At 36.4% G+C, this 26560-nt stretch overlaps 1 protein-coding gene across 2 annotated transcripts in view; it reads left to right on the top strand.

Annotated features, from left to right (window-relative positions):
- Positions 1–26560, top strand: part of MACROD2 (mono-ADP ribosylhydrolase 2) — a 2087069-nt gene that overhangs the window by 491511 nt on the left and 1568998 nt on the right. For both annotated transcript variants that reach the window (XM_088026245.1, XM_088026244.1), the window contains exon 4: positions 736–765. In XM_088026245.1, coding sequence (XP_087882371.1) covers positions 736–765 — 30 coding nt within the window. The remainder of the gene's footprint in view (positions 1–735; positions 766–26560) is intronic.

Here is a 26560-nt window from a genome sequence, read left to right as displayed (position 1 = left end):
AGTGCAGCATATATTAACTTCTGTTTTCTGGCCGTTAAAATGATTAGAGAAGGCATAAAGTTGTTTACTACTTCAGCAGAAACCTGCAATGGAACTTTATGAAAATTTGACCTCTTGAAAGAAATTCAAATGGCATTATCTTATACTTTGCTTATTATTTGGTTTCTATAAATATGTGTGCTAAGATAATGGAAACTATATAAGAAATGGCACAACATTGTTTTACAAAAATGCTTTTATTTTCCTCAAATAAAAAGTTAATGCTAAAAGTAATAAATCTGTTACTGGTTAAGGGTTCTTATGCACAATGTCTTAGGATAGCTTTATTTTATGATGTTTTATTAAAATTATTATTATTCTTTTATGTTACATTGTCCTTTGAAATCATTGAATTGCCTAAATAACATTATTCTAGCTCTACTTGATAAAACAGAGGACAGAAGATTAATTTAGATACAGAACAGAAAATAAAAGAATCACAATATGTACTTCATTTTATTAGAAGGGAATACATATAAAAAGAGTCATTTGAAGAGAAAAAAGAGATAGTGAATTATTTTAATTTTCATACCATCATAAAAAAGTAATAAAAGCTATCCTTATATGAAAGTACATAGTATGAGTCTGTGTGTATTTATAAGAGACATGATCACCACCGGCTTTTTCTTAAACTGTCTGGCATATTATAGTTTTTATGTATTATTTAATGTTTTTTGTTTGTTTTGTTTTAAACAGCAAATGCCAGTCTTCTTGGAGGAGGAGGTGGTAAGTCCTGAACATCACTTATTTTAAAATATATTTTTTACCACACCAACCACAAGATATTAAGTTCTGTGATACTTTAAAGAAAATTAATTTAGATATAATTATTAACCACAAAAGTGATAATCTTCTAGAAAGTAATTTATAATAAAATAAATACATTGGTTTGCCTAAATGTTATTTTAAAAAAACTTCAAGATACGTGGAATACTGTTTCTCTTCTCCTCAAACTTTGTATTTCTACCTTTGGCATAAGCTGTAACAGCTCTAAGTTATTGAGACAAACACACATATAGTAGATGATGGAGTCACTTTTAATATAAATTCTAAAACAGTACATTTGGAGACTTGTGGATTTAGGTTTTTTTCTTTTTCCATCATAATGACTTAAAAAAAAGCTATCGCTTTGTAGCATGAGAGCTTGATATATCGGCCACTTACTGTGAAAAATAAAAAAGATACTAGTATTGGCACATTGCTTTTTCTTTTAGCTTGTTTAGAGGAGAATGAATGAGATCAAATTGAGATGAAGAAGAGGGAAATTCCTGTACTGGGAATATTTTTTGATACTAAAATCTTGGAGATGTTGAAAGATAAAAGCTTCCCTGGTCCATCTATATATACTATAGTAGGGGGGAAAACTATACAGTAGAATAGGGTGCTTTTCATTTAAGACCCAGATGGACATAAATAAGTTTGTTTTCTCTCATCTTCTTTTTCTCTTTTTTTCCCATTTGCTCCCTCTTTTCATGTACATAGTTGAAGTAAATATGATTGCACAGAGCTTTAGGCTTTCAAAAAATTCCCTGGGCATCATCAGGAGGTTACTGGATAAATTTTATTTGGAAACTAAAATCTTAATCATTGTTCCTATATAGGAATCAATAGATTTTTAGAAAACAGAATCGTGGAAATAGAAATAATAGAAAAAACAGTTTAATCTAGAAAGTGCTCTTCATATTATCATTTATCAGACATTCTATGGCAGAGTATTTCTTGTCTTCTTCCCTTAATTACTTTAGAAAATATAAATTGACAGGATTTCTCATTGTATTTTTGGGAAATGAGAAGGGAAAATTTTCCTTGGGAGTTGGGTTTCCAGTAAATTTTTATTTCTAGGTCTCTCTTGTCAAGAAAACATTATTAAAATAAATTGCCCATAGTGCTGATTTTCTTACAAAACATATTGGTATTTTAACAAATTTGATGAATCCTGTTAAATAGGATAAATCTGTCTCATGTACAAGTAGTCTAGATGTAAACTAGATTGGTTGTATGGTAATTGCATGGTGTCATCAAGCATTCAAGCTCTTACGTTTCTGCTCTTTTTTCCTACTACATGGAACTCAGGGTCCACGGTAGTAACTGGAGTAAATAAATGGCTCTGGCCATTGTAGACATGGGGGTCAGGAGGAGTAAGAAAGATGGCAAAAAATAAAAAAGGTGGCCCCTAAAAGATGAGTCATTTTCTTTAAGCAGCTTTTTCTGAAATTCTACATTATCCTTAAACTTATCAAAGGGTCATTCATGGATATATATAATTTCATTCCAGGAAGCAATATGCTCATGAAAAAGTCCTTAATGTTATATTTTCTTTTCTTTTTTTATTCTGGCCAGGTTGTATTTAACTAATACTGATTATTTATTATCCATGATACCTTTCTGTTTAAAACATGGTGATCTTAGCTGCTTTACAAAAGGAATAAAAACAACAATATATTTTAATAGAGGAAAATCTCACATACACAAGTTGACATGTGCCAAGTTTATGTCTTTTGTTTCAACCAAGCTTAGATAATCACAAACAGAATTTTAAGGAAAAAAAATACAAACAAATGCTTGTCTTGAATGGACACATGGGAGAAAGGGGAAGAACTTGGTACTTCTGGCATATAGCAGATGGGTGTTAGGTCATCTCTATTAGAGGAAGGAGTGACAAGTGGAGTGACATATTTAAGAAACTTTTCTTTTAGTAGGAACCAAGAGAAGGGTCAGGAGAAGATTCTGCAGGTTATTTAGACCTCACTACCGGAGAGAGTGAGACTCTTTCTTTCCTCCTTTCTTCCTTTCTTTCCCCATTGCCTTCCCTTCCCAATTGTTCTTTTCTTATAGAAGAACAGTTGATGTACAGTGTTGTATTAGTTTCAGGTGTACAACATAACAATTCAATATTTACATGCATTATGAAATGGTCACTATAATAAGTGTAGTTATCATCTGTCACCCTACAAAGTTGTTACAGTATTATTGACTCTATTTCCCAAGCTGTACATTACATCCCTGTGTGTTATTTATTTTATAATTGGAAGATTGTACCTCTTAATTTCTTTTACCTATTTCATCCATCCCCTTACCCTCCTACCCTCTGGCAACCATCTGTTTGTTCTCTGTATCTATGAGTCTGTTTCTATTTTGTTTTGCTTGCTTACCTGTTTTGTTTTTTATTTTATTTTTAATGATATTTTGTTTTCTAGATTCCACATATGAGTGAAATCATATGGTATTTGTCTTTGTCTGACTTACTTTACTTAGCATACTACCTTCTAGGTCCATCCGTGTTATTGCAAATGGCAAGATTTCATTCTTTTTTATGGATGGGTACTATTGCATGTGTGTGTGTGTGTGTGTGTGTGTGTGTGTGTGTGTGTGTGTGTGTGTGTGATATATATATGTATATATATATATATATACACAGACATGATCTCCTATATTTTAATCCATTCATCTGTCTCTGGATATTTAGGTTGCTCCCATATCTTGGCTATTGTAAATAATGCTGTGATGAACATAGGGGTGCTTGTTTTTTTGAGTTAGCATTTTCATTTTCTTCAGATAAATACCTAAAAATGGAATTGCTGGAATTAGTATTCTGTTCTCTAAGAAGGAAGAGGAGAGTGGATGTTTTGGTAGGCAATGAGTAGTCCCTGCCGTAATGGTAAGGCAGGCTACTGTTCAGAAAGCCTTGCCAAGCTGCTTTGTTTTAATATATGGAAACACAGTTGATGCGTATAGAACTAACTCTAGTGTTTGGCCTGAAGTTCCTTATGGTTCTTGTAACTTGTGTGAGAAGATATATCATGAATTTTTAGCAGTGTCAAGAAATTCAGGAGTAGGCAAATTCAGGTTTCTGTTTACCTGAAGTATATACTTTGCTGTCTTACTCTAGATAGTTGATTTTGCTAAAATGCAGTTTTTGCCACAATTTCTAATTTCTGAATTCTAAAATTAGTGACTTGACATCATCATAAAGATAAATTACAAGTATTTAAGATGGCTGTAATTTATTTCTTTAAAGTAGGTCATTGATGGGTTTAAATTTATTTATGTACTTCTAGAGATGTCAAGATTGCTGTAAAGTACGTGTCTGATTTTTGGAAAGCTATATTTAAAAATTTAAGGAATATTTTATCCCTCTCTGAATGGAATTTTGGTCTTCTGATTCTATGACAAATCTTTTTAATCCTTTCAGTGATATTTGTAAAATAACAATAATCATCCAATAAGTGACAATTGAATCAATGTAATTCTCTTGGATTTAATCGAGGATTCCTTTATTGACTTGAATTAATATCCCTTCAAAATCTTCTAAAAGGAATAATTCTTTGATTGACTAAACAATTTGATCAAGAAAATCTGACGCTGCAGAAAAAATAATAATGCTATCTTAAGTACTGTTTCTTCAGGCCCTCAGGAAGGCTTCCCCCCAATTGTATGTAAGTAGTACTTGAAATTTAGACAAAATCAGTGTATATAAAATTGCATTATCTGTAAAATCTTCACATTTTGTTGTCCTTTTCTGAGTGCTTATAAACCGAGAAGAAATGTTTCCTAAAAGGAGATAAAAAAAAAAACCCGTCACAATCATCCTCTCTGTTCTAATTTGAAAGTGAGAGAATCTGTTCCCATTGGTGTGAATTTTTATCTTTGGGCTAGAGGTCACTCTTTCTAGGAATTTAGTGCCACCGACTGCATTCATTATAATGAACACAGGTGTTGGGGTCACAACTACCTAATCACTTCAGGTGAAATGCTTGGTAAAATGGATCATCTCTGTCTTTATTTCCTGGATATGTTAAAGGCAGAGACAAATACTAATTTCTTACATAAGTATGTGGCTGATCTGTGGTGACTGGATTCTACTTTACAGGAAGCCTCTACATTACCTATAATGTCAAAATAAAACCTTAGAATTTGTAATAATTTTTTATAAGCTTTCTATCATTGCTACCGATACTACCCTGTATAGCTGGCTTTTTGGCACATTGACATATAAACCAAGTAAGTTTTATTTGCTAATTTGGTCATTTTATTAGTAAGAAAAGGCTATATTATGTGTGGTAGCCAATAAGCCTCAAAATCTTAGTGGCTTTATAAAATGAGTTTTATTTCCTGAATGGGATTGTTGGCTCTCCTCACTATGCTCTCCTATAGGTGGCAGTACAGAAACTCAGGCCACTTTCTGATCTTGTAGCTACACTGTGTGAGGTGTAGCTTCGAAGAGTGGAAGGGGAGAGCTGGAGGATTTTGTGAAATGTTATTGACAGACTAGTTTGGGAATGGCTTATATCACTTCTGTTCATATTTCATTGGTTAGAATTCAGGCAGATGATCCCCCAACCTAACTACAAGGAAGGCTGGGAAGAATGGCATCTTCCAGAGTTTCCAGGAAGAGGAAATGGTGTGGTAAATACAAAGCAACTATCTCTGCCACAGCGTTCAAATGAGATCAGGGCTGTTGTTGTTGTTATTATAATTGTTGTTATTATTAAATTAATGGTGAGAAAAATGAGACTTTGGGGGATTTGGTGACTTCTTCAATGCTATACAGCTTATAAAGGGGAAATGTTGAATGAGAAGACAGGGTTCTTGACTCTGTCTTTGTTCTTCTTTGTCTTTGCTCTATCGTTTTTAATATGTGTTTGCTCTTCAGAATTAACGATTTCTGTGCACAGATAGGTAACTGTTTACACCAGGAAAAATGAATGAGAAGACAGGGAAGCATGCATCTGAGAAATGGATGATGTTTTCCTTGGCTTATTTTCACAAGTCTCAAGCTCAATTGATAATTTGAACATACATACAATGGCACTGTCTTATAGTATTTGGATTGCTTTGGATTGCTGCCCAGATTCATGTACCTTTTTTGTGTATTTAAGGTTCAGTCTTAGAATACATTGCATTTTAAATACCTGTTCACTCATCTGTAATAAGAATGTTTTACATGCACAAAGTCTTGTGAGGTACTTTTGGAATATATAATGAAAAAAACCCCAATCTTTGCATTCAGCCTCAAATTATGTGAAGAAGCAGAATTAGAAAGAAAAATCAGAATTAAAGAGCTAGTTCCTCTATTCCTTTTAGATCATTACATTAAATAGATGAGAACGAAATTTTATCTCTTACTTTAGATAATGTTTTTTCCCTCTCAGATTGTCACAGTAATTAACATAAGACCAGTACCTGCTGATAGAAACCAAATAGGACATAACTTATGGGATTTGCTTCCTTTTCTGGTCTGTCAAAGCTTCTGAGTGCTGAAACCTGAGGCATAACGTTAGACTTTTAAAGTGACATTTCCTGACAGGGTGGCGTTTTAAGGTTGGGTTTTATACACATAACTTAGTGGGACTGCTGTTTTAATCACACACACACACACATATATTTGTGTAATACTATAATTTTCTAGCTTATCTTGAGGTGACTCTGTGGCAGGTGAATCTTAGAAACTCTAAGTGTAAGCAACTACCATTAAAGAAACACTCAGTCCCAGATGGAATGTGTGGGAAAGCCATTTTTCTAGAATGAGAACATAGAATATATTATATCACCTTTGCTATTTCCTAAGGCTTCTTGCTCTCTTTGTGCCCCTTAGATTAACAAGGTTCACTGGCCTGGGTTACAGACTGCTCCTCTGAAGTCTCTTATTTCTTGTTTGGACAGTACTACTTGCAGAGAGAATTCCTAATGCTTTTTGTTATTAATGGCCATTTATATGTTCATGCAGTTTGTGTGAGGTGTCAAAATGCATGCTTCAAAAGCCCTAAAATCATAAAATTATTTAGTGATATGTCATCAGTGTTTCTTCACCCACCTATCACCTTTTTCTACATACAAACACACAGATGTGCACATATTCATTCATTCATTCATTCATTCATTCATTCAACAAATACTAGTTCAGTAACTACCGTGTGTCAGTATTAATTATTGATTTGGCAATAAACACAGCCCTTTCCCTGTGACTCATCATGGTTCCTATTTCACTGATAGAATTTTCCAGGTTCTTTCTTTAAAAAGCAGAACAGATATCCTGAAAAATACTCTTTTCATGAAAAATCCGATTTGTTACCAAGAATTCCTAACATGAAAAACAACATATTTAAAGAGCTTTTTGAGTGTGTTTAAGTGGGTGTATTTTCATAAATTACTTTGCAAACATTCACAAGCAAAGTAGAATGCCTTCTCACCGTCTTTCTATGCACCGAAGGGATTTCCCCTGGCATATATCACTCCCCACGGAGATTCTGTGTTTTCACTCTTGTTGAACCTTGAGATCTGGCCAGGCCTTGGGCATGCTGGGAGGAATCTAGGATAATGGTCAGCAGTGAATGACTAAGACCAGTGAAAGCAGGTAGGTTGTTGGGGTTGCCCCCGAGGAGAGGCCATCAAGCATGTGCAGCAGTGAGTTAGCTAGCTGGCCTATGCTCAGTAGGTGGAGGGGTCTCAGCCATGGGCCTGGAGAATAGTAATGGTCTCAGTCATGAGAGAAAGCAGCATGGCAAGAGAAATTCAGGAACCCTGGCCTTGTTGGTCAGCAGGGACCCAGAAGGAGCAGAGCTACAGGAAGGAACATGATGCTAAACCATAGCAAACAGGCTTAAATCTTGACTGCCTCAGTCAAGATTTGATCCTAGAATTGATCCTAGACATCACAGGAGGTTAAGCCTGCTAGAGATCAGGAGACCAAGAAGTGAAGAAGGAGAGGGGAAGGAGGATGTAGGGGCCAGGAGCCAGGCCAGGTCTGCCAACATTCAGCTATGTACTAAACCAGTCTACCTTTGTCCTCTCTCCCTCCCTTCTTCCCTCTCTTTCTTTTCCTTCCTCATCTCCTCCCTTTTTTCTTTCCTTTTTTTTTTTTTTTTTGTCCTCTTTCTCAGTCAATAACATGTCTGATTACCTCTTTATATTCTTGTTTTGACCTGGAGGTAGCAAAGATTCTTATAAATAGGTGCGGTTAGTAGCATAAATTTTTATTTACCCGTTAGTATCTTAAGAACTAGAAAGTTTCTTAATACAGGGAAAATGAAGCAGAAAAGATGAAATCAACATCTTGGAGTGGTTAGGGAAGCCTTTCCAGAAGAGGTGACACTTGGAGGATAAATATCATTTACCAGGAGAAGAAGGAAATGACCCACTCAGTTGTATATCCTACTGTGTGATTTAGATATCATATAGATACCCTGCTGTACTTCAGTTATACCCCTTACTGTTATTCAGTCATAGTAGCTGGACCTTGGTTAAACAATTTCCTCTGACCATCCAGGCATGCCACTTAAAATGGGGCCAACAGTGTTAGAACTGAAGAAAGGAACTCTGGTGCTAGTGGTGGTGGCAGCAAACCTCCACTGGAACAACCTGGGCAAAGGGGGTCATCCCCAACACAGGCTCCTCCCTGCCATGTCTTCTCCTCTGATTACCTCACCTGCACCTCAGTCTAGGGACCAGCTCTGCAGCTGCCCACACCAGTTGGATTTCAAGTATATGATTTCCTCATTCCACATGAGCTTGTCTAGTTCTATTCTTAGAAGTTTGACCCAGCCGTGGTTGCCCTAATCCTGTCTGCCATTTGTCATTAAGCCTCCCAGATGCTTCCTGGTGGAGGAAGGAGAGGAGTGTGAAGTCCAGGTCATGTCTGTGCTTGAACTTCCCTATTGTAATGACCATTCCAAAGGCATGCTTTATTTATGTCACCTCTAACTTTGATCAACATGATGCCTTTATTCTAAAACTAAATTTTAAAGTTCTTCATATTGACTACGTACCTACTCCCCTTTCTAAGCAAAACTGCACCATCTAAAAACTGTGTCAAAGGGGCAGCCCTATGTGGATAAAATGCCTCTTCTTATTCCAGCCATAGCTGATAGAACCTGGAAGGATACATTTTCCAATTAGGGAATAAACTTCTGGAGAACAGAGACTTTTTACTTATCTTTACAGCTCTGGCAGCCTCTGTATAGTAGATACTTTATTTTAGTTTTGAGATATTATTCTTATTTTGGATTCTTAACATGTTTAGCTATTTCAGTTTTGACTACGATGCTCTGGAAAGATAATTTCTTTATCTTTAGGTGATCTCTAAATGAAAGAAATAAAACTTTAAAAAATGCTTATAACAGACAACCAGAAGATTATATTCATATTTATGCAGCAATTATTTTAAGCATTGCATTTACTTTTATTTATAAAAAGTTTATATAACCAGGATCTCATAATTTTCTTTAAATACTATGATTATATGCTTTGAATTCTAGAGGATAAAGAGAACAATATTTATTTGTGTAGATGTAGAAATGAAATACAAAAAAATTGCATTCCATGGATTACATGGAAAGAAAGGCTCTTGTCTTTCGTTCATGTTTTGTCACATTTCAGGTATTTTACCAGTTGTATCTTACAATCAGAAATAGTATTTTCATTATTGATTTTTCTTGGTCAGATTCATTGACAAAATTTTAAAGTGCTGATGTGCCAGTTAATGAGATTTGACATTCATTTAGAAATAGGCTAAAGGACACACCCCAGGAAAAGTTTTTAAGAAGCTTGGCTTAGAGGAGGGGAAAGATGATGGCGGAGTAGGGGACCTTATTCGAACCAGTTCGCAGCATTGAGCTGGATATCTACCAGACGACTCTGAACACCCACGAAATCAGCCTGAGATGTAAGAAGATAGATCTGGATCTCTACAAACAGAATATCACAGGCAGTTGGTTTGGAGGTAGGAAGCAGGGAGCCATGATTCCACAGGCAGATATCGGAGGACAAACAGCAGGGGGAGGGAGACTGGCTGTGGGGATCCTACATCACCGGTGAGGAATATCCTCCCGCACTGGGGACTGGGCACAGACTCCCAGACCAGTAGAGTCAGGGAAAGGAGTTTAGGGCAGCCACCCAGAAGGAAACCCAGAGCGGCAGGTCGCGTGTGGGAACTGGGGGCGGCTGGTTCTTTTAGAAGTATAAAGGGCAGAGACGTGCTCCGACCTGGAAGTGAGGACTGGGAGCACTGCTGAGGGGCGCAGAACCCAGGATGCTGCAGTTTATAGCAGCACAGACGGAAACAGAGATAGCATGGCCTGGAGAGCTCACTGAAGAACAGACTGCGATCTCTCCACTCTGAGGAAGAGGGTTGGAAACAGTCTCTTCTGCTCTGACTCTTGGAAGAGACGTGGAAAGCCGCCAGAACAGAACAAAAGCCCCTAAAAATCAGTTTTCAATGAGCCCATCCCCCACCACAGGGGGCAGGGCAACTCTGCCCAAACAGGGTTGCTGGAGTAACAGCATGGCAGGCCCCTCCCCCAGAAGACAGGCTAGGAAAATAAGAGGCCAGCAACCCTAAGGTCCCTAGAAGACAGATGCATCTTGCTTGGGTTGTGGTCAATAATTTGGACTCTATACACTCCCTCAACCACCTCTCAAAAGAATGACTAGGAGGAGGAACCCCCAAAATAGGCAAGACTCAGAGACTATGACTTATGCCACAGATTTACAAATGGATTCAGATATAACCAAGATGTCAGAGATGGAATTCAGGCTAGCAATTGTGAAGACAATAGCTAGAATGGAGAAATCAATTAATGGCAACATAGAGTCTCTAAGGGCAGAAATGAAAGCTGAATTGGCAGAACTTAAAAATGCTATCAGTGAGATCCAATCTAATCTAGATAATCTAACAGCTAGGGTAAATGAGGCAGAAGAACGAATTAGTGAACTAGAGACCAAATAATAGATAAAAAGGGAAAAGAGGAGGCCAGGGAAAAACAACTCAGAATACATGAAAATAGAATCAGAAAAATAAGTTGACACCATGAATCATTCCAATGTCAGAATTATTGAAATCCCTGAGGGGGTGGAGAGAGAGAGAGGACTAGAAGATATATTTAGCAAATTGTAGCTGAGAACTTCCCTAATCTGGGAAATGAAATAAGCATTCGTGTCCTAGAGGCAGAGAGGACCCCTCCCAAGATCAAGGAAAACAGGCCAACACCCCGGCATGTAATAGTAAAACTTGCAAATCTTAGAGCCAAGGAAACCATCCTAAGGGCAGTTAGGGGCAAGAGATTCCTTACATACAGAGGGAGGAACATCAGAATAACATCAGACCTATCCACAGAGACCTGGCAAGCCAGAAAGGCCTGGCAAGACATATTCAGGGTAGTAAACGAGAAGAACATGCAACCAAGAATACTTTATCTGGTAAGGCTGTCATTTAGAATGGATGGAGAGGTGCAGAGCTTCCACGACCGGCAGAAACTGAAAGAATATGTGACAACTAAGCCGGCCCTGCAAGAAATATTAAGGGGGGGTTCTATAAAAGGAGAAAGACCCCAAGAGTGATATAGAAAAGAAATTTACAGGGACAATCTATAAAAACAAGGTCTTCACAGGCAACATGATGACAATAAATTCATATCTTTCAATAATCACTCTCAATGTGATCGGCCTAAATGCTCCCATAAAACAGCATAGGGTTGCAGATTGGATAAAAAGACAGGACCCATCCATATGCTGTCTACAAGAGACTCATTTTGAACCTAAGATACATCCAGACTGAAAGTGAAGGAATGGAGATCCATCTTCCATGCCAGTGGACCTCAAAAGAAAGCTGGGGTAGCAATTCTTATATCAGACAAATTAGATTTTAAACTAAAGACTGTAGTTAGAGAACCCGAAGGACCCTATATCATTCTTTTTTTTTTTTTAAAGATTTTATTTATTTGATAGAGCACAACTAAGCAGAGCAGCAGGGAGAGGGAGAGGAGAAGCAGGCTCCCTGCTGAGCAGGGAGCCTGATGCGGGGCTCAATCCCAGGACCCCGGGATCATGACCTAAGCCAAAGGTAGACGCCCAACCGGCTGAGCCACACAGGTGCCCCAGGACCCTATATCATTCTTAAAGGGTCTATCCAACAAGAAGATCTAACAGTTGTAAATATCTACGCCCCCAACATGGGAGCAGCCAACTACATAAGCCAACTGTTAACCAAAATAAAGAGTCATATTGATAACAATACAATAATTGTAGAAGACCTCAATACTCCACTCTCAGCAATAGACAGATCATCTAAGCAGAAAATCAACAAAGAAACAAGAGCTTTGAATGACACACTGGACCAGGTGGACCTCATAGATATATACAGAACATTCCACCCTAAAACAACAGAATACTCATTCTTCTCGAGCACACATGGAACTTTCTCCAGAATAGACCACATACTGGGTCACAAATCAAGTCTCATCTGATACTAAAAGATTGAGATTAGCCCCTGCATATTCTCAGACCATAATGCTTTAAAACTGGAACTCAATCACAAGAAAAAAATTGACAGAAATTCAAACACTTGGAAGCTAAAGACCACTCTGCTCAAGAATGCTTGAGTCAACCAGGAAATTAAGGAAAAACTTAAACAATTCGTGGAAACCAATGAGAACGAAAACACATCAGTCCAAAACCTATGGGGTACTGCAAAGGTGGTCCTAAGGGGGAAATACATAGCCATCCAAGCCTCACTCAAAGAAATGGCAAAATCCCGAATTCACTATCTAACTCTGCACCTTAAAGAACTAGAGAAAAAGCAAAAATGATGCCTAAGCCACACATTAGAAGAGAAATAATTAAGATTAAAGCAGGGATCAATGAATTAGAAACCAGAAACACAGTAGATCAGATCAACGAGACTAGAAGCTGGTTCTTTGAAAGAATTAATACATCAATAATCCACTGCCCAGACATATCCAAAGGAAAAAAGAAAGGACCCAAATTTATAAATTTGTGAATGAAAGGGGAGAGATCACAACTAACACCTTTGAAATAGAAACTATTATTAGAAATTATTATCAACAACTATGTGCCCATAAGCTGAGCAACCTGGATGAAATGGATGCCTTCCTGGAAACCTATAAACTGCCAAGACTGAAACAGGAAGAAATTGACAACCTGAATATCCCATAACCATAACGAGATTGAAGCAGTGATCAAAAACCTCCCAAAAAACAAGAGTCCAGGGCTTGATGGATTCCCTGGGGAATTCTATCAAACATTCAAAGAAGAAATAATACCTATTCTCCTGAAGCTGTTTCAAAAAAATAGAAACAGAGGGAAAGCTTCCAGACTCATTCTATGAGGCCAGCTTTACCTTAATCCCCAAACCAAGCAAAGATCCCATGAAAAAGGAGAATTTCAGACAGATATCCCTGATGAATATGGATTCCAAAATCCTCAACAAAATCCTAGCTAATAGGATCCAACAATACATTAAAAGGATCATCCACCACGACCAAGTGGGATTTATCCCTGGGATGCAAGAGTGCTTCAACATTTGCAAATCAATTAATGTGATAGAACACATTAATAAAAGGAGATAGAAGAACCATGTGGTCCTCTCAATTGATGCAGGGAAAGCATTTGACAAAATATAGCATCCTTTCCTGATTAAAACTCTTCAGAGTATTGGGAGAGAGGGAACATTCCTCAAGTTCATAAAATCCATCTATGAAAAACCCACAGCAAATATCATCCTCAATGGGGAAAAGCTGAGAGCCTTTCCCTTAAGATCAGGAACACACCAAGGATGCCCACTCTTGCCACTTTTGTTCAACATAGTAGTAGAAGTCCTAGCCACAACAATGAGAAAACAAAAAGAAATAAAATGTATTCAAATTGGCAAAGAAGAAGTCAAACCCCCTGTTTTCTCAGATGACATGATACTTTATGTGGAAAACCCAAAATACTCCACCCCCAAATTACTAGAACTCATACAGCAATTCAGTAATGTGGCAGGATACAAAATCAATGCACGGAAATCAGTTCCTTTCTTATACACTAACAGTGCATCTGCAGAAAGAGAAATTAGAGAAATGATTCCATTTACAATAGCACCAAAAACCATAAGACACCTCGGAATAAACCTAACCAAATAGGTAAAGGATCTATACTCTAGGTACTACAGAACACTCATGAAAGAAATTGAAGAAGACACAAAAAGATGGAAAAACATTTCGTGCTCATGGATCAGAATAATAAATATTGTTAAAATGTCTATCTACCCAGAGCAATCTATACCTTCAATGCCATCCTGATCAAAATTCCAATGACATTTTTCAAAGTGCTGGAGCAAACAATCCTAAAATCTGTATGGAATCAGAAAAGACCCCGAATCGCGAAGGAAATGTTGAAAAAGAAAAACAAACCTGGAGGCATCACGTTGCCCAATTTCAAGCTATATTACAAAGCAGTGATCAGAAAGACAGCATGGTACTGGCACAAAAGCAGACATATAGGCCAGTGGAACAGAATAGAGAGCCCAGATTTGGACCCTCAACTCTATGGTCAAATAATCTTTGACAAAGCAGGAAAAAATACGCAATTGATAAAAGACAGTCTCTTCAATAAATGCTGCTGGGAAAATTGGACAGTAACATGCAGAAGAATGAAACTCAACCATTCTCTAACACCTTACACAAAGATAAACTCAAAATGGATGAAAGACCTCAATGTGAGACAGGAATCCATCAAAATCCTAGAGGAGAACATAGGCAATAACCTCTTTGACATCAGCCACTGCAACTTCTTTCAAGATACATCTCCAAAGGCCAGTGAAACAAAAGCAACAATGAACTTTTGAGACTTCCTCAAGATAAAAAGCTTCTGCACAGCAAAGGAACAAAGAGGCAACCCAGAGAATGGGAGAAGATATTAGCAAATGACACTACAGATAAAGGGCCAGTATCCAAGATCTATAAAGAACTTCTCAAACTCAACACCCAAAAAACAAATAATCAAGTCAAAAAATGGGCAGAAGACATGAACAGACACTTCTCCAAAGAACACATACAAATGGCTAACAGACACATGAAAAAATGTTCATCATCATTGGCCATCAGGGAAATTCAAATCAAAACCACACTGAGATATCACCTTACACCCGTTAGAATGGCAAAAATTGACAAGGCAAGAAACAGCAAATGTTGGAGAGGTTGTGGAGAAAGGGGAACCCTTTTACACTGTTGGTGGGAATGCAAGTTGGTACAGCCACTTTGGAAAACAGTGTGGAGGTGCCTCAGAAAATTAAAAATAGAGCTACCCTATGACCCAGCAATTGCACTCCTTGGTATTTACCCCAAAGACACAGATGTAGTGTAAAGAAGGGCCCGCACCCCAATATTCACAGCAGCAATGTCCACAGTAGCCAAACTATGGAAAGAGCCAAGATGGCCTTCAACAGATGAATGGATAAAGAAAATGTGGTCCACAATATTACTCAGCCATCAGAAAGGATGAATACCCAACTTTTACATCAACATGGATGGGACTGGAGGAGATTATGCTAAGTGAAATAAGTCAAGCAGAGAAAGTCAATTATCGTATGGTTTCACTTATTTGTGGAATGTGAGGAATAGCATGGAGGACATTAGGAGAAGGAAGGGAAAAATTAAGGGGGGGAAATAGGAGGGAGAAATCAACCATGAGAGAATATGGACTCTGAGAAACAAACAGGGTTTTAGAGGGGATGGGGGTAGGGAGATGGGTTAGCCCAGTGATGGGTATTAAGGAGGGCATGTACTGCATGGAGCACTGAGTGTTATATGAAAACAATGAATCGTGGATCACTACATCCAAAACTAATGATGTATTGTATGGTAACTAACATAACATAATAAAATAAAATTAGAAATAAGAAGATCAGCTTAGCTGTTGAACCTCATGCTTGAAAAACATTGGACAATGAGAATTATGGTTAGTAATCTCTTAAAATTTTACTTGATTAAGTTTCTCATTGAAAACAATGAATTGATTTTTTAATGTACTTCTAACTTAAAATATTAAGATAGGAAAATGGGAGGTTGCTTAGAAATAGAATGTGAACATTAACACCATAACCCCTATTTTATGATTCATTTAAAAAAATCACTTTTTAGGTTCATAATTGTGTTTTATTACAGATAATTGATTCTTTTCTCTGACATAGGCTTCATTTCATTAGCTTATGGATGTTTCATAAAACCTTTGTATAATCCTTGTGTTCGACCTCTAGAAGAAAAAATGGAAATAGTTCCTCACTTAACAGTTTGACAATTTTCTGAGATTATGAAGGTGCATAAGCTATACATACTCAGTAAAACTGTACTCCGAATTTTCAATTTTGATCTCTTCCCACGTTAGCCATGTGTGGGATAATACTCTTGTCGTGCTGGGCAGTGGCAGTAAACCATATCTCTCGGTCGTCCATATGATCATGAGGGTAAACAATTGATATGCTTACAACCATTCTGTACCCATACCACAATTCTGTTTTTTCACTTTCAGTATAGTATTCAATAATTACATGAAGTATTCAAAACTTTATTATAAAACAGAATTTGTGTTAGATGATTTTGTCCAACTGTAGGCTAATATAAATGTTCTGAGCATGTTTAAGTTAGGCTAAGCCAACCTATGATGTTTGGTAGTAGGGTGTATTAAATGCATTTTTGACTTACGGCATTTCTAACTTATAATGGGTTTATCTGGATGTAACCCCATCATAAGTCAAGGAGGATCTGTAAAGTAAAAATATTTCCTACTAAGTTTTCTTGGCTGAATTTCAATTTATTTTAAAGTCTTAATTGCACTTAAGTTAAAATGATACATCTTATCTTTATTAAGTCTTTCATTGAGTTATATGAAGAAATATTCTCTATACGTCGTGATAGCTATTTTCCCTATTAATAATATTAACCATTGAGACTTAGAAAAGTTTGGATAAAATAGTGTTATTGCAGAACAGATAACATGGGAAGGGATTTTTCACACATGTATTATTGGTGGGAAAGAGACCCAGCAAGATTGAGGGAAGGATTTTAGATTCTAAAAATATGGTAGAGGGGCACCTGGGTGGCTCAGTCATTAAGTGTCTGCCTTTGGTTCGGGTCATGATCCCAGGGTCTTGGGATTGAGGCCCACATCAGGCTCCCTGCTCTGCGGAAGCCTGCTTCTCCTTCTCCCACTCACCCTGCTTGTGTTCCCTTTCTCTCTGTGTCTCTCTCTGTCAAATAAATAAATAAAATCTTTTAAAAACTAATAAAAATATGATAGGCTGAGGAAATCAAAAAGCATTCTGCAACTAACTCACATAAATTTCAGTGAAATATAATAAAAATTAATTTAAGTATATCAGACAGCTTGCAAGAAGGAATGGAAATCCCTGGATGCTATAAACAAGGGAGTACTGAAAAAAAGTGAGTAAGAGCTATAATATAAACTATATATTTTCAGTGCCTTTGTGGTAGTATACATGGTGATGAGGGATTAGACACCAGGAGGGATGAGGCTGGTTTTCATTTGGGGATACAAAATAAGATACAAAAGTAGGTTATAGCTTAGATTCTCATCTAAAGCCAAGATTTGTTACACTTGATAAAAGTTCCCCATTGGCTCAGGAAAGGTATAAGGAAGATTCCCATCCCCCCACCTAAAAATTAAGTGCCCCAAGCCTGAAATTCATTGTATTTGGTATTTAAATTTATATTACTTATGTCTAAGAGTCCAAAACCCAAGAAATTAACATAAAAATTGGTTCTAGGGGTTATTATCAAAGGCAAATTTAAAATCACTGGCGATAAATGCCCAACACCCAGGCCACAGGAAATTCTCACAAAACAAAAAAGCCTGCCAAAATGATGTAATAATCAGAAATTACAAAACACTTGAGGGAATTTACAGTGGAGAAGCCTGATAAATGCTACCTCACCCAGGTAATCAAAGTTACAACCAGCAGTGATAAATCACATTGATAAGATGTACATATCTTTAATATGAGTTAATGAAAATGCTGTTTTCATTGTTTCATTTTTACATTATTTTCCTTTCAAACACCTATAACGCTAATCTAATAATGAATAAAATATCCAAATTATTTTAAAGATTTTATTTATATATTTGAGAGAGAGAGAGTGAGCAGGAAGGAGGGGGGAGAAAATCTGAGGCAGAGTCTGCACTGAGTGCAAACCTGATGTGGGGCTCAATACCACAACTGTCAGATCATGACCTGAGCCAACATGAAGAGTTGGACACTTAGCTGACTCAGCCATCCAGGCACCCCCAGAGAAATTTTAATAGAAGGGCATCTTACAAAATATTTGATCAGTATACCTCAATAGTATAAAGGTCATCAAAAACTAGGAAAATCTGAGAAACTCAGAATTAAGAAGAATGTAATGAGATTTATCAACTCACTGTAATATAGGATATTCTGGAACAGAAGAAAACATTAGGTAAAACTAAAGAAATGTGAATAAACTATGGAACTAGTTAATAATATATCAATATTGGTTCATTAATTATAACAAATGTACCATACTCATTTAAAATATTAATAATAAGGGAAACTAGGTGTGAAGTACATGGGAACTCTCTGTATTATCTTTTCAATTTCTCCATAAATCTAAAACTCTTCTAAAAGATAGTGTATTCTGAAAAAACTGAGGAATCAGTCCAAATTGCACATCAAATATGCAAGAGTCACAATCAGCCTCAAGATTAGACTCCCAATCAGGGCACCTGGGTGGCTCAGTTAAATATCTGAATCTTGGTTTTGGCTCAGGCCATGATCTCTCTCTGTCAAATAAATAAGTGCTCTCTTTCTCTAAAATAAATAAATAAATCTTTAAAAAATAAAACTAGACTCCCACAAAACTAAGGTAGCCAGATAGCACCATAATAGAAAACAAGAAATACCAATCAATATGTTTAACATGATGAAAGGTCTAAAAATGAGAATCCAAACTCTAAGAAAATGATAAAATACCAAAAAGAGACAGATGTGAAGAAAAGACAAATTGAAATCCTAAGAGTGAAATATGTGAAATTGAAAATTCTAATGATAGATTTTTATAAAATGTTAGACATAACCAAAGAGAAAATTAGTGGCTTAGAAGATAGCACTGTAGGAATTACCCAGAATGCATCACAGAGATATAAATGGTAAATGTGAAAAGATGGGACAGAGAGAAGTCTGATAGAGGAAGAACATCCAGTGTGCATACAGTGGAAATTCCAGAAAGTAAAAGATTGAAAGAAAGGCAATATTTCGAGAGTTAATAGTTGATAATTTTTCACAATTGCCATAGAAGTAAGTTATCCCATAGAATGCACATACTGATTTCTAGTAAGAAAAAAATTGAGAAGTGGATGCATTATAGTGAAGCTGTAGAACATGAAAGAGAAAGGTAAAAACTTAAATGACACCAGAAAGAAAGTATTTTCTTCAAAGAAAAAACTTTTAGAGTGACAGCTGTATTATCAGCAACAATAGATGCTAAAAGGCAACAAAGTAACATTTGGGAAAAATTAAAATTAGCCTGGAATTTCTTTATCCACAAAAACTATCATTCAGTATTGAAGCAAAAATAAAGACATTTTCATATAAATATTGAAAAAAATTAGTCATAGACCCTTGCTGAAAACTCCTGAAATGTAAACTTGAGTAAGAAGGAATTTGAATCCACTTTCCACACCTCAATGAAGATTGTTATGACAAGTCTTTTATTATTTTTCAACGTTTTTAGTGTAGAAAATTTTACACATGTAGAAATGTAGATAGAGTAATGTGATAATTCAGTTTTCTCATGCAATTTTAACAGTTTTCAAGTCATAGCTAATGTTTCATCTATACCTCCATCTACTCAAAAACCTAGATTGTTTTGAAGCAAATCAAAGAATCATACTCTGTCCATAAATATTTTGTATGCTCCTTTAATAGGTAGGGGGTGTATTTTTCCTCTATTTTTATTTTAACATCATAAAAATATAAATTTTAAACCTCAAAAAACCTCCTTAATATCTTCAAATGTGCAATAGTGTTCATATTATTCCTACTATCTTATAATTTTTTATAGTATATTTGCTTGAATTGGGATACAAATAAGATTTTTTTTTGTCCTAATTGTTGTCTTTTATGTCTCTTATATGGATTCCTCCTTCATATCTGGTCTCAATATGTATTTCTAAAAGATAGTCTTTCTGTGTGTTTATGCTTTCAACTGGATACCTATTTAACTTATTTTGTTTTCATTTTGTTTTTGATTTTGGGGGATTGCATTTTAAAATGTAGTTTCATAACTGGTAAACATTTTACATTACTTTTATAATTCATAGTTAACTTTTTGGAAAAAAAAATAAAGTTTAAGTCATTCTGTCAAGAAATGTTTGGCTATTAGGTATGTCATACTCAAAGATAGGAATGTATAGTTGCAAAATAATTTTTCAAAAAGACCCTGAGAGCCCCCTTTTCAGACACGGAAATTCCTTGTAAAAATTTGGGACTTTTATAAGCTTTCCCACTGTGTTTGGCTAGCTAAATGGAACCCAAACTCTTAGACGCAGAGATTTATATCCAAAAAAAAAAAAAAAAAAGACTTATTAGAGTTAGGAAGTACTTTTCATAGCTGCCAGGATATGTCTATTTATCTTCCTAATTATATAGTAGCTCTGGTATAATGCTTGTGCAGCTGATCTACTTGTATTAAAGGTACACTCTTTTCAAAGTATACAAAGGAATAATTTATTGAGTTCCTATTTTAAATGTCTATTCTTTATCCCCAAGGAGACTCTGAATGTGACCTGTAAGGGCACAGTAGGAAATAAAAGTCCAAGCAGATACTACAAATCATGTGTCTTGTGTTGTAGGATCACTAGATTTAATCCCTTCAGTTTAGGGGGGAGAATGGTTTTCTTTACTGTATCTTTTGTGGCTCCATAGTAATACAAGGTGGGGCAATTTCTTTAAAAGCCACTTTATAATCTTTTTAAATTTCAGCACTATTAAGAATCCTATTCCATTCTTTGGAGCTGCCTTAATTTGACTCCAAACTGGAGATATGCAGTAGGGTGTAGGAAGGAATGAGCCTGGCCACTTTGGAATGGCAGCAGATCTGAGGAGATCCTAGGAGCCCACTCACAAACACTGAGGATTTGCTTCCCTCAGAAGGTCCTTCTGCTTTACATGATCACTTATTGCTGCAGCTCTGTCTTTGGCTGGAAGTCATTAATTGTTTTTGCTGTTATTTTTTTATGAGTTAGGACAAATTCATTATTTTGCATCCTAGTTTCCTTCTCTGAAAAGATGGTTGTGATATGTAACAACTTTCCAGAGGTGGAATAACTAATTGCTCATTGTAAGGTTCTTTTCAAATACAAAGTGGTTATTACTGTAGTTGTCATGATTATTATCATTATAGTCTAAAACTGAGAGATGAAAGGTGCTGGATAATTGTAAGATACGGTGTTGTTATGTCCAAATAAAGAAAAGTAACTTGAATTGTTGGATAACAAAAATCCAAATACCTGTGCGTGGTAGAGGAGAGTTTCTCTTGTTGGAAGATAATATAGATAATTATGCTTTCGTTAACCCCAAGTAAACCCAAATATTTTACGTGTAAATATAGACAGAAGATTATTCTAACAGCAGTTCATTTCGTACTGTGTAGGGGTGGTTGTAAGGAACTTTTCTTTCAACCATTTAAATCCCAGAGTCAGAAATTATTATATCCTAGATTATGAAATAGTCCAGCTTCATGCAATATTACCAGGCCAGGTAAAGGTGAGCTAAACACATCCTTTAGAACAGGACATTTGCTGAGGTCTCTCAAAGCACTGAAAGAGGAACAAGAACTAGTAGGATATCCCTATTCAGGCAATTACTTGGCCCTGGGGCGGAGCAAGGGATCCTACAAAACAGAATTGATGGCCCATTTAATGTGTTTGGCCAGCAGGCAGCCAGGCCTTGAAGTAGGAGGAGGAAAGGAGGAATCCAGCAAAAGCTAACTGAACACATAAGAGGGTGGAGGAGGGTGGTGTCCTCAAACTAGGAGGACTGCTGAGGAGACCCATCAGGCCTCTCATCCTGGAATTGAATGGCGTTTGCAGAGACCTGGGCATCAGTCTGCAGCCCTTGGGTCAGCATTGAGATCAGTATCCAAACTCTAGGTCTGAGAAGGTAACCTAAGTCAAACTCCAGTTCCTGAAGTACCTGAGTCTCCAAAACTGGCTTTTGGAACAGGGATGAACGGAATTTATGTGTGGGGAGTGTCAGTGGATTCAACTGTGAACAATTTGGAGGAAGAAGAAGGAGGGTGGAAAAATGTACAACATCAGAGCATTCTCTCAGAGATGATAAGCAAGAGGTGATGTGTCAAGAGCTTGTAGCTAAAACACTTCCTCTGCTTCTGCTGCAGGGTTATTTCTGGCAAAAAAAAAATGATAAATAGTTGCAAGGAGCACAAAAGCCTCTGGTAAACTAAATATGCCAATTTCTGCAACTTCCTGTAGATTAAGCACACCCAAGGGCTCGGATTCAGAAATGTGATATATATGATGTCCATATCTGCAGGGTCAGCTTTGCAGGACATAGTTCACAAAGACATTTGTAAATGTCCAACTTTCATTTCGACTGTAATTGTAAAAAATGTATTTCACTAGTTGGGTTTTGTTAAACTAGGAATAATTCTACATGTCTATTAGTCTAATAGAGTCCCCTGCTCTATTTGTCAGATAAATTCCTACTCATCCTTTAGATCTCCATTTAGTAGTTCTCCAACAGACCTTTCTGCATGGCCTAGACACATTAGGACTGCAACCCTCCCTGCTGTGTCTCCATCAAAGTTAGTGTGTTTTCTTAGGTAACTGTCTCTCTTCCCTGTTAAATTATAGGTTCTGTAATAGCATGGGCTGTGTCTGTCTTGTTCATTTGCTGTATCCTCAGAATTGTGAAGATTATCTGACATATACTAGGCACTGACAAACTAAATGTTGGACTGATGAATCAGGGAATGATACTAATAACTAACCTTTATGGGATACTGGCTCTATTCCAGGCACTGTACTAAGGTTTGTACCTGCATTATCTCCTTTAATCCTATCAGTAGTCCTAGGAGATGGGTACTATTATTCTCACTTCACAGGTGAAAGATTGAAAGTTCAGAGAGGTTAGGTTGACAACATATTGGCAGATCCAGTATTTTTATTGAGTCTCTCTGACTCGACATCCCCATCTTTTAATCATTACACCACTAATTCATGATTTTAAGTGAATCTGAAATTAATTATGGGTATAAAGACATAGCCATAAATTTATGTGTCTTCAAACTCTCCTCTTTTGATTTCTCTGGATAACAAATTTTATTCTTGAACTCGAATGTCTCATCCCTATGTCTAACTCTCATTCTCTGGAAATAGCTATGAACCCTCAGAGTTGTAATTAATAGGCTTATCTTCCCTTCTGTCTGAGAATTGTCCCTCAGTTCAGGTAAGCTACAGTGTCCATTCTTTAACCCAAGAGTTCTTCCCTATACTTCATCCTGAGAAAATAATATTTCCAATACTCAGAATCTGTGAGGATTTTGTCATATTTTTAAAGAAAACAGTATAAAACTGAAAATCTCTTTGACTTATCTTCCCAGTTTTATTTTTCCTCCAGTTGTTATCATGCATTTGATGTACATCTTTCTGTTTGTCATAGTTCTATATACCTATGTATCTACAAATAATAGATAATATTGTTTTATTTTAAAACTTTGCATAAGTTCATTATATATTACAGGCCTTTATAAAGTTTTTTCAGTAAACAGTTTAAACATGTATTCGTGGAGATAAAGGGACCACTAATTACAAAATGGTTACTTTAAGGATACTTTTGGTTGAAAGAAGAATGGCCTTCTGCTTTTAAAATGCAGGTCTATAAATAATGCAGCTTTTTGGAACATACATACCAGTTGTGCAAAAATATGTCTTCATTATCTTGGTACAGCCAAGTCTTTTTAGTGAAGAAAAACTGTCATATTGGCCATACATTTTTGAAAAGGCAATAGTACTAAATCTCAGCTCCCATAAGTTGGAATGTAGAACAGTAGTACATCTAGACAACATTCAGGTTGGTGCTCTTAAATCCTGTCTAGTTCTTCTTTGTACATAATCAGGCAACACTAGTTTTTGGGCTGAAAGTTAAAAAAAAAATTCATGCCAGTCTTTGGACCCAAGAGTTCAAAGGATATGACAATGCTTTGTCATCAAAGGATATCACAAATCCTTTGTCAAATCATACAAAATGACTTTGATAAAATATCTATCAAGGTCTTATATTTGGTCATTTTCCCTTGAAATAGAGAACAACAACAATTATTATTAAATATGCTCTGAATTAGGGTTCTGAACTTTAGTGTGCAATCAGAATTACCTGAAGGGCTTGTTAAAACACATTACTGAGCGCCATTTCCAGAGTTTCTGGTTTAGTAGGTCTGGGGTGGAGCCTAAGAATTTACATTTCTAACAAGTTCCCTGCTGATGCTGACATGCCTATCTGAGGACTACACTTTGAGAATTTCTCCTCTAAAAGTAAGCGATTAAAGAGCAGACTTCAGGCTATATTACAGTGAGGAGGTTGGTAAATCCTCTTCTCCCCAGCCCTCTCCCACCCAAAATGCAACTATAAACCTGGACAAAAGCACCCCACAACCATTTCAGATCTCTGGAAATCAAACCATGGAATACAACAATCTGAGAAGAATTTATGCCTCAAAAGTTGTTGAACTTCAGATAAAGAATAGTGGAAATCTTGACATTCTTGCTCCCATCTCTTCTTTACTATTTTGGTTCATGGGGAAGTTCTTCAGGAAGGGGCAGGCTGTGTTGCTGTGGTCAAAAGAAGCTCGCTTGACTCGGATGTGGTGATGATCATGCCCAGCAGAGTTGTTGGTGGAAATCAAGATCTTGGCCAGGTGAAGGGTCAGAGCCTGAGGTTGTGGCTCTTTGGGACAAGCATATTTCTGGCTGAGGCTGAACACATGTGCAATGGAGACCAGGGAGGCTCCAAGATTTTTGTATACTCCCAGCCAATCCTGAGGCTGTATCTATGTGCATAGAAGACACACAAAGCCCAGCAGAATATAAAAGCCAGAGAAGACTTGAAAATAATCTGAGTTTTGATTATGCTCTCCTACCCACACAAAGATCTATCAGCAGAGAATGGAAGCCTAACTCGGTCAGTGGTGTTTGAGCAAGATGACCGTCCAAACATTGGCTGAAAACTAGACTACAGTGAAACGGGCAACCCTTAGCAAGCTAGGATTAAAAATAAAAACAGGAATTTAAAAACCTAAGCAAAGATATGAGAGAAAAATACCATAGGAAGAACATTTCACAGATTTAGCCCAGCTAAGTTATTAAACAAAACAAGCATACAAAAAAAACTCCCAACAACAATAACCTTCAGATGGAAAATAGATTCCAGAGTTGTCACAATATATTACCCAAAATTTCCTGTAAAAAAAAAAAAAAAAGGACATGAGAAGAAATGGGAAACTGATACTCAAGAAGAAATACACAGTCAGGAAGTAAAATGGTGATTGGCAGGGGCCCAGGGGAATGGGGAGTTATTGTTTAATGGGTACAAAGTTTCAATGTGGGAAGATGAAAGGTTCTGGAGATTGGTGGTCGTGATGGTTGCATAACAACATGAATGTACTTTATGACACTGAACTGTGCACTTACAGTTAAAATAGTATATTTTATGTTATATATATTTTACTACAGCAACAAAAACAAGCAATCAGTAGACACTGTCAGTGAGTGTTCTCAGAAGTCCAGTTTAGCACACAGATAATTCAGGAGGACTGTTATAAATACAATGGACCCCTGAACAACATGGGTTTGAAGTGGGTGAGTCCATTTTTACATAGAGTTTTGTTTTATAAATACAGTAAATGTATTTTCTCTTTATGATTTTCTTAGTAACATCTTTTTTTCTCTAGCTTACTTTATTGTAAAAATACAGTATATAATACATATAACATACAAAATATGTGTTAATTGACTATGTTATTAGTAAGGCTTCTGGTAAACAGTAGGTTAATCTGGGGGTAGTTAAAAGTTATACATAGATTTTTGATGGTGTGAAGAGTCAGCACCCAAACCCCTGTATTGTTAAAGGGTCAACTGTATATTCAAGGAACTAAAGGGCACATGTTTAAATAATTAAAGGAAAGTAGGATGACAATGAATCAACAGAGATTCTCAGTAATGAGAGAAATGATCATATTCTAGACTGAAGAGTGCAGTAACAAAAGAACCCCAAGACAGCCCTGAAATCTAATAGCAGATTAAAGATGTCAGAAGAGTCACTGAACTTGAATATAGATCAATTGAAATTATCCAATCTAAAGAACAGAGAGGAAAAAGAAATGAAGAAAAATGAATAGAACCTCAGAATTGTGGGACAAGAATAAGCATACCAACATGTGTGTAATGGGAGTCCCAAAAGAGAATAGAAAGCGGGAAAGAATAAATATTTGAAGAAATAATGGCCAAAATCTTATCAAATTTGATGAGAAACATGAATCTACACATCCAGGAACCACAAGAACCATTAGTTAAGATAAATACAAAGAGATCTACTCAACAAAAAACTGATGAAAGACAAAACAAGGAAAGCAGCAAGAGAAAAGTAAGTCATCATATGCAAGGGACCATCAATATGATTAATGGTTAGTTTATC

This window comes from Eumetopias jubatus, unplaced genomic scaffold (assembly GCF_037043125.1).
Source record: "Eumetopias jubatus isolate StellerSeaLion01/CBP00866 unplaced genomic scaffold, mEumJub1_p1.0 scaffold_9, whole genome shotgun sequence".
Lineage (NCBI taxonomy): Eukaryota > Metazoa > Chordata > Mammalia > Carnivora > Otariidae > Eumetopias > Eumetopias jubatus.
The sequence above is the reverse complement of the archived record's forward strand: the minus strand, read 5'-3'. Positions and strand labels throughout refer to the sequence as shown.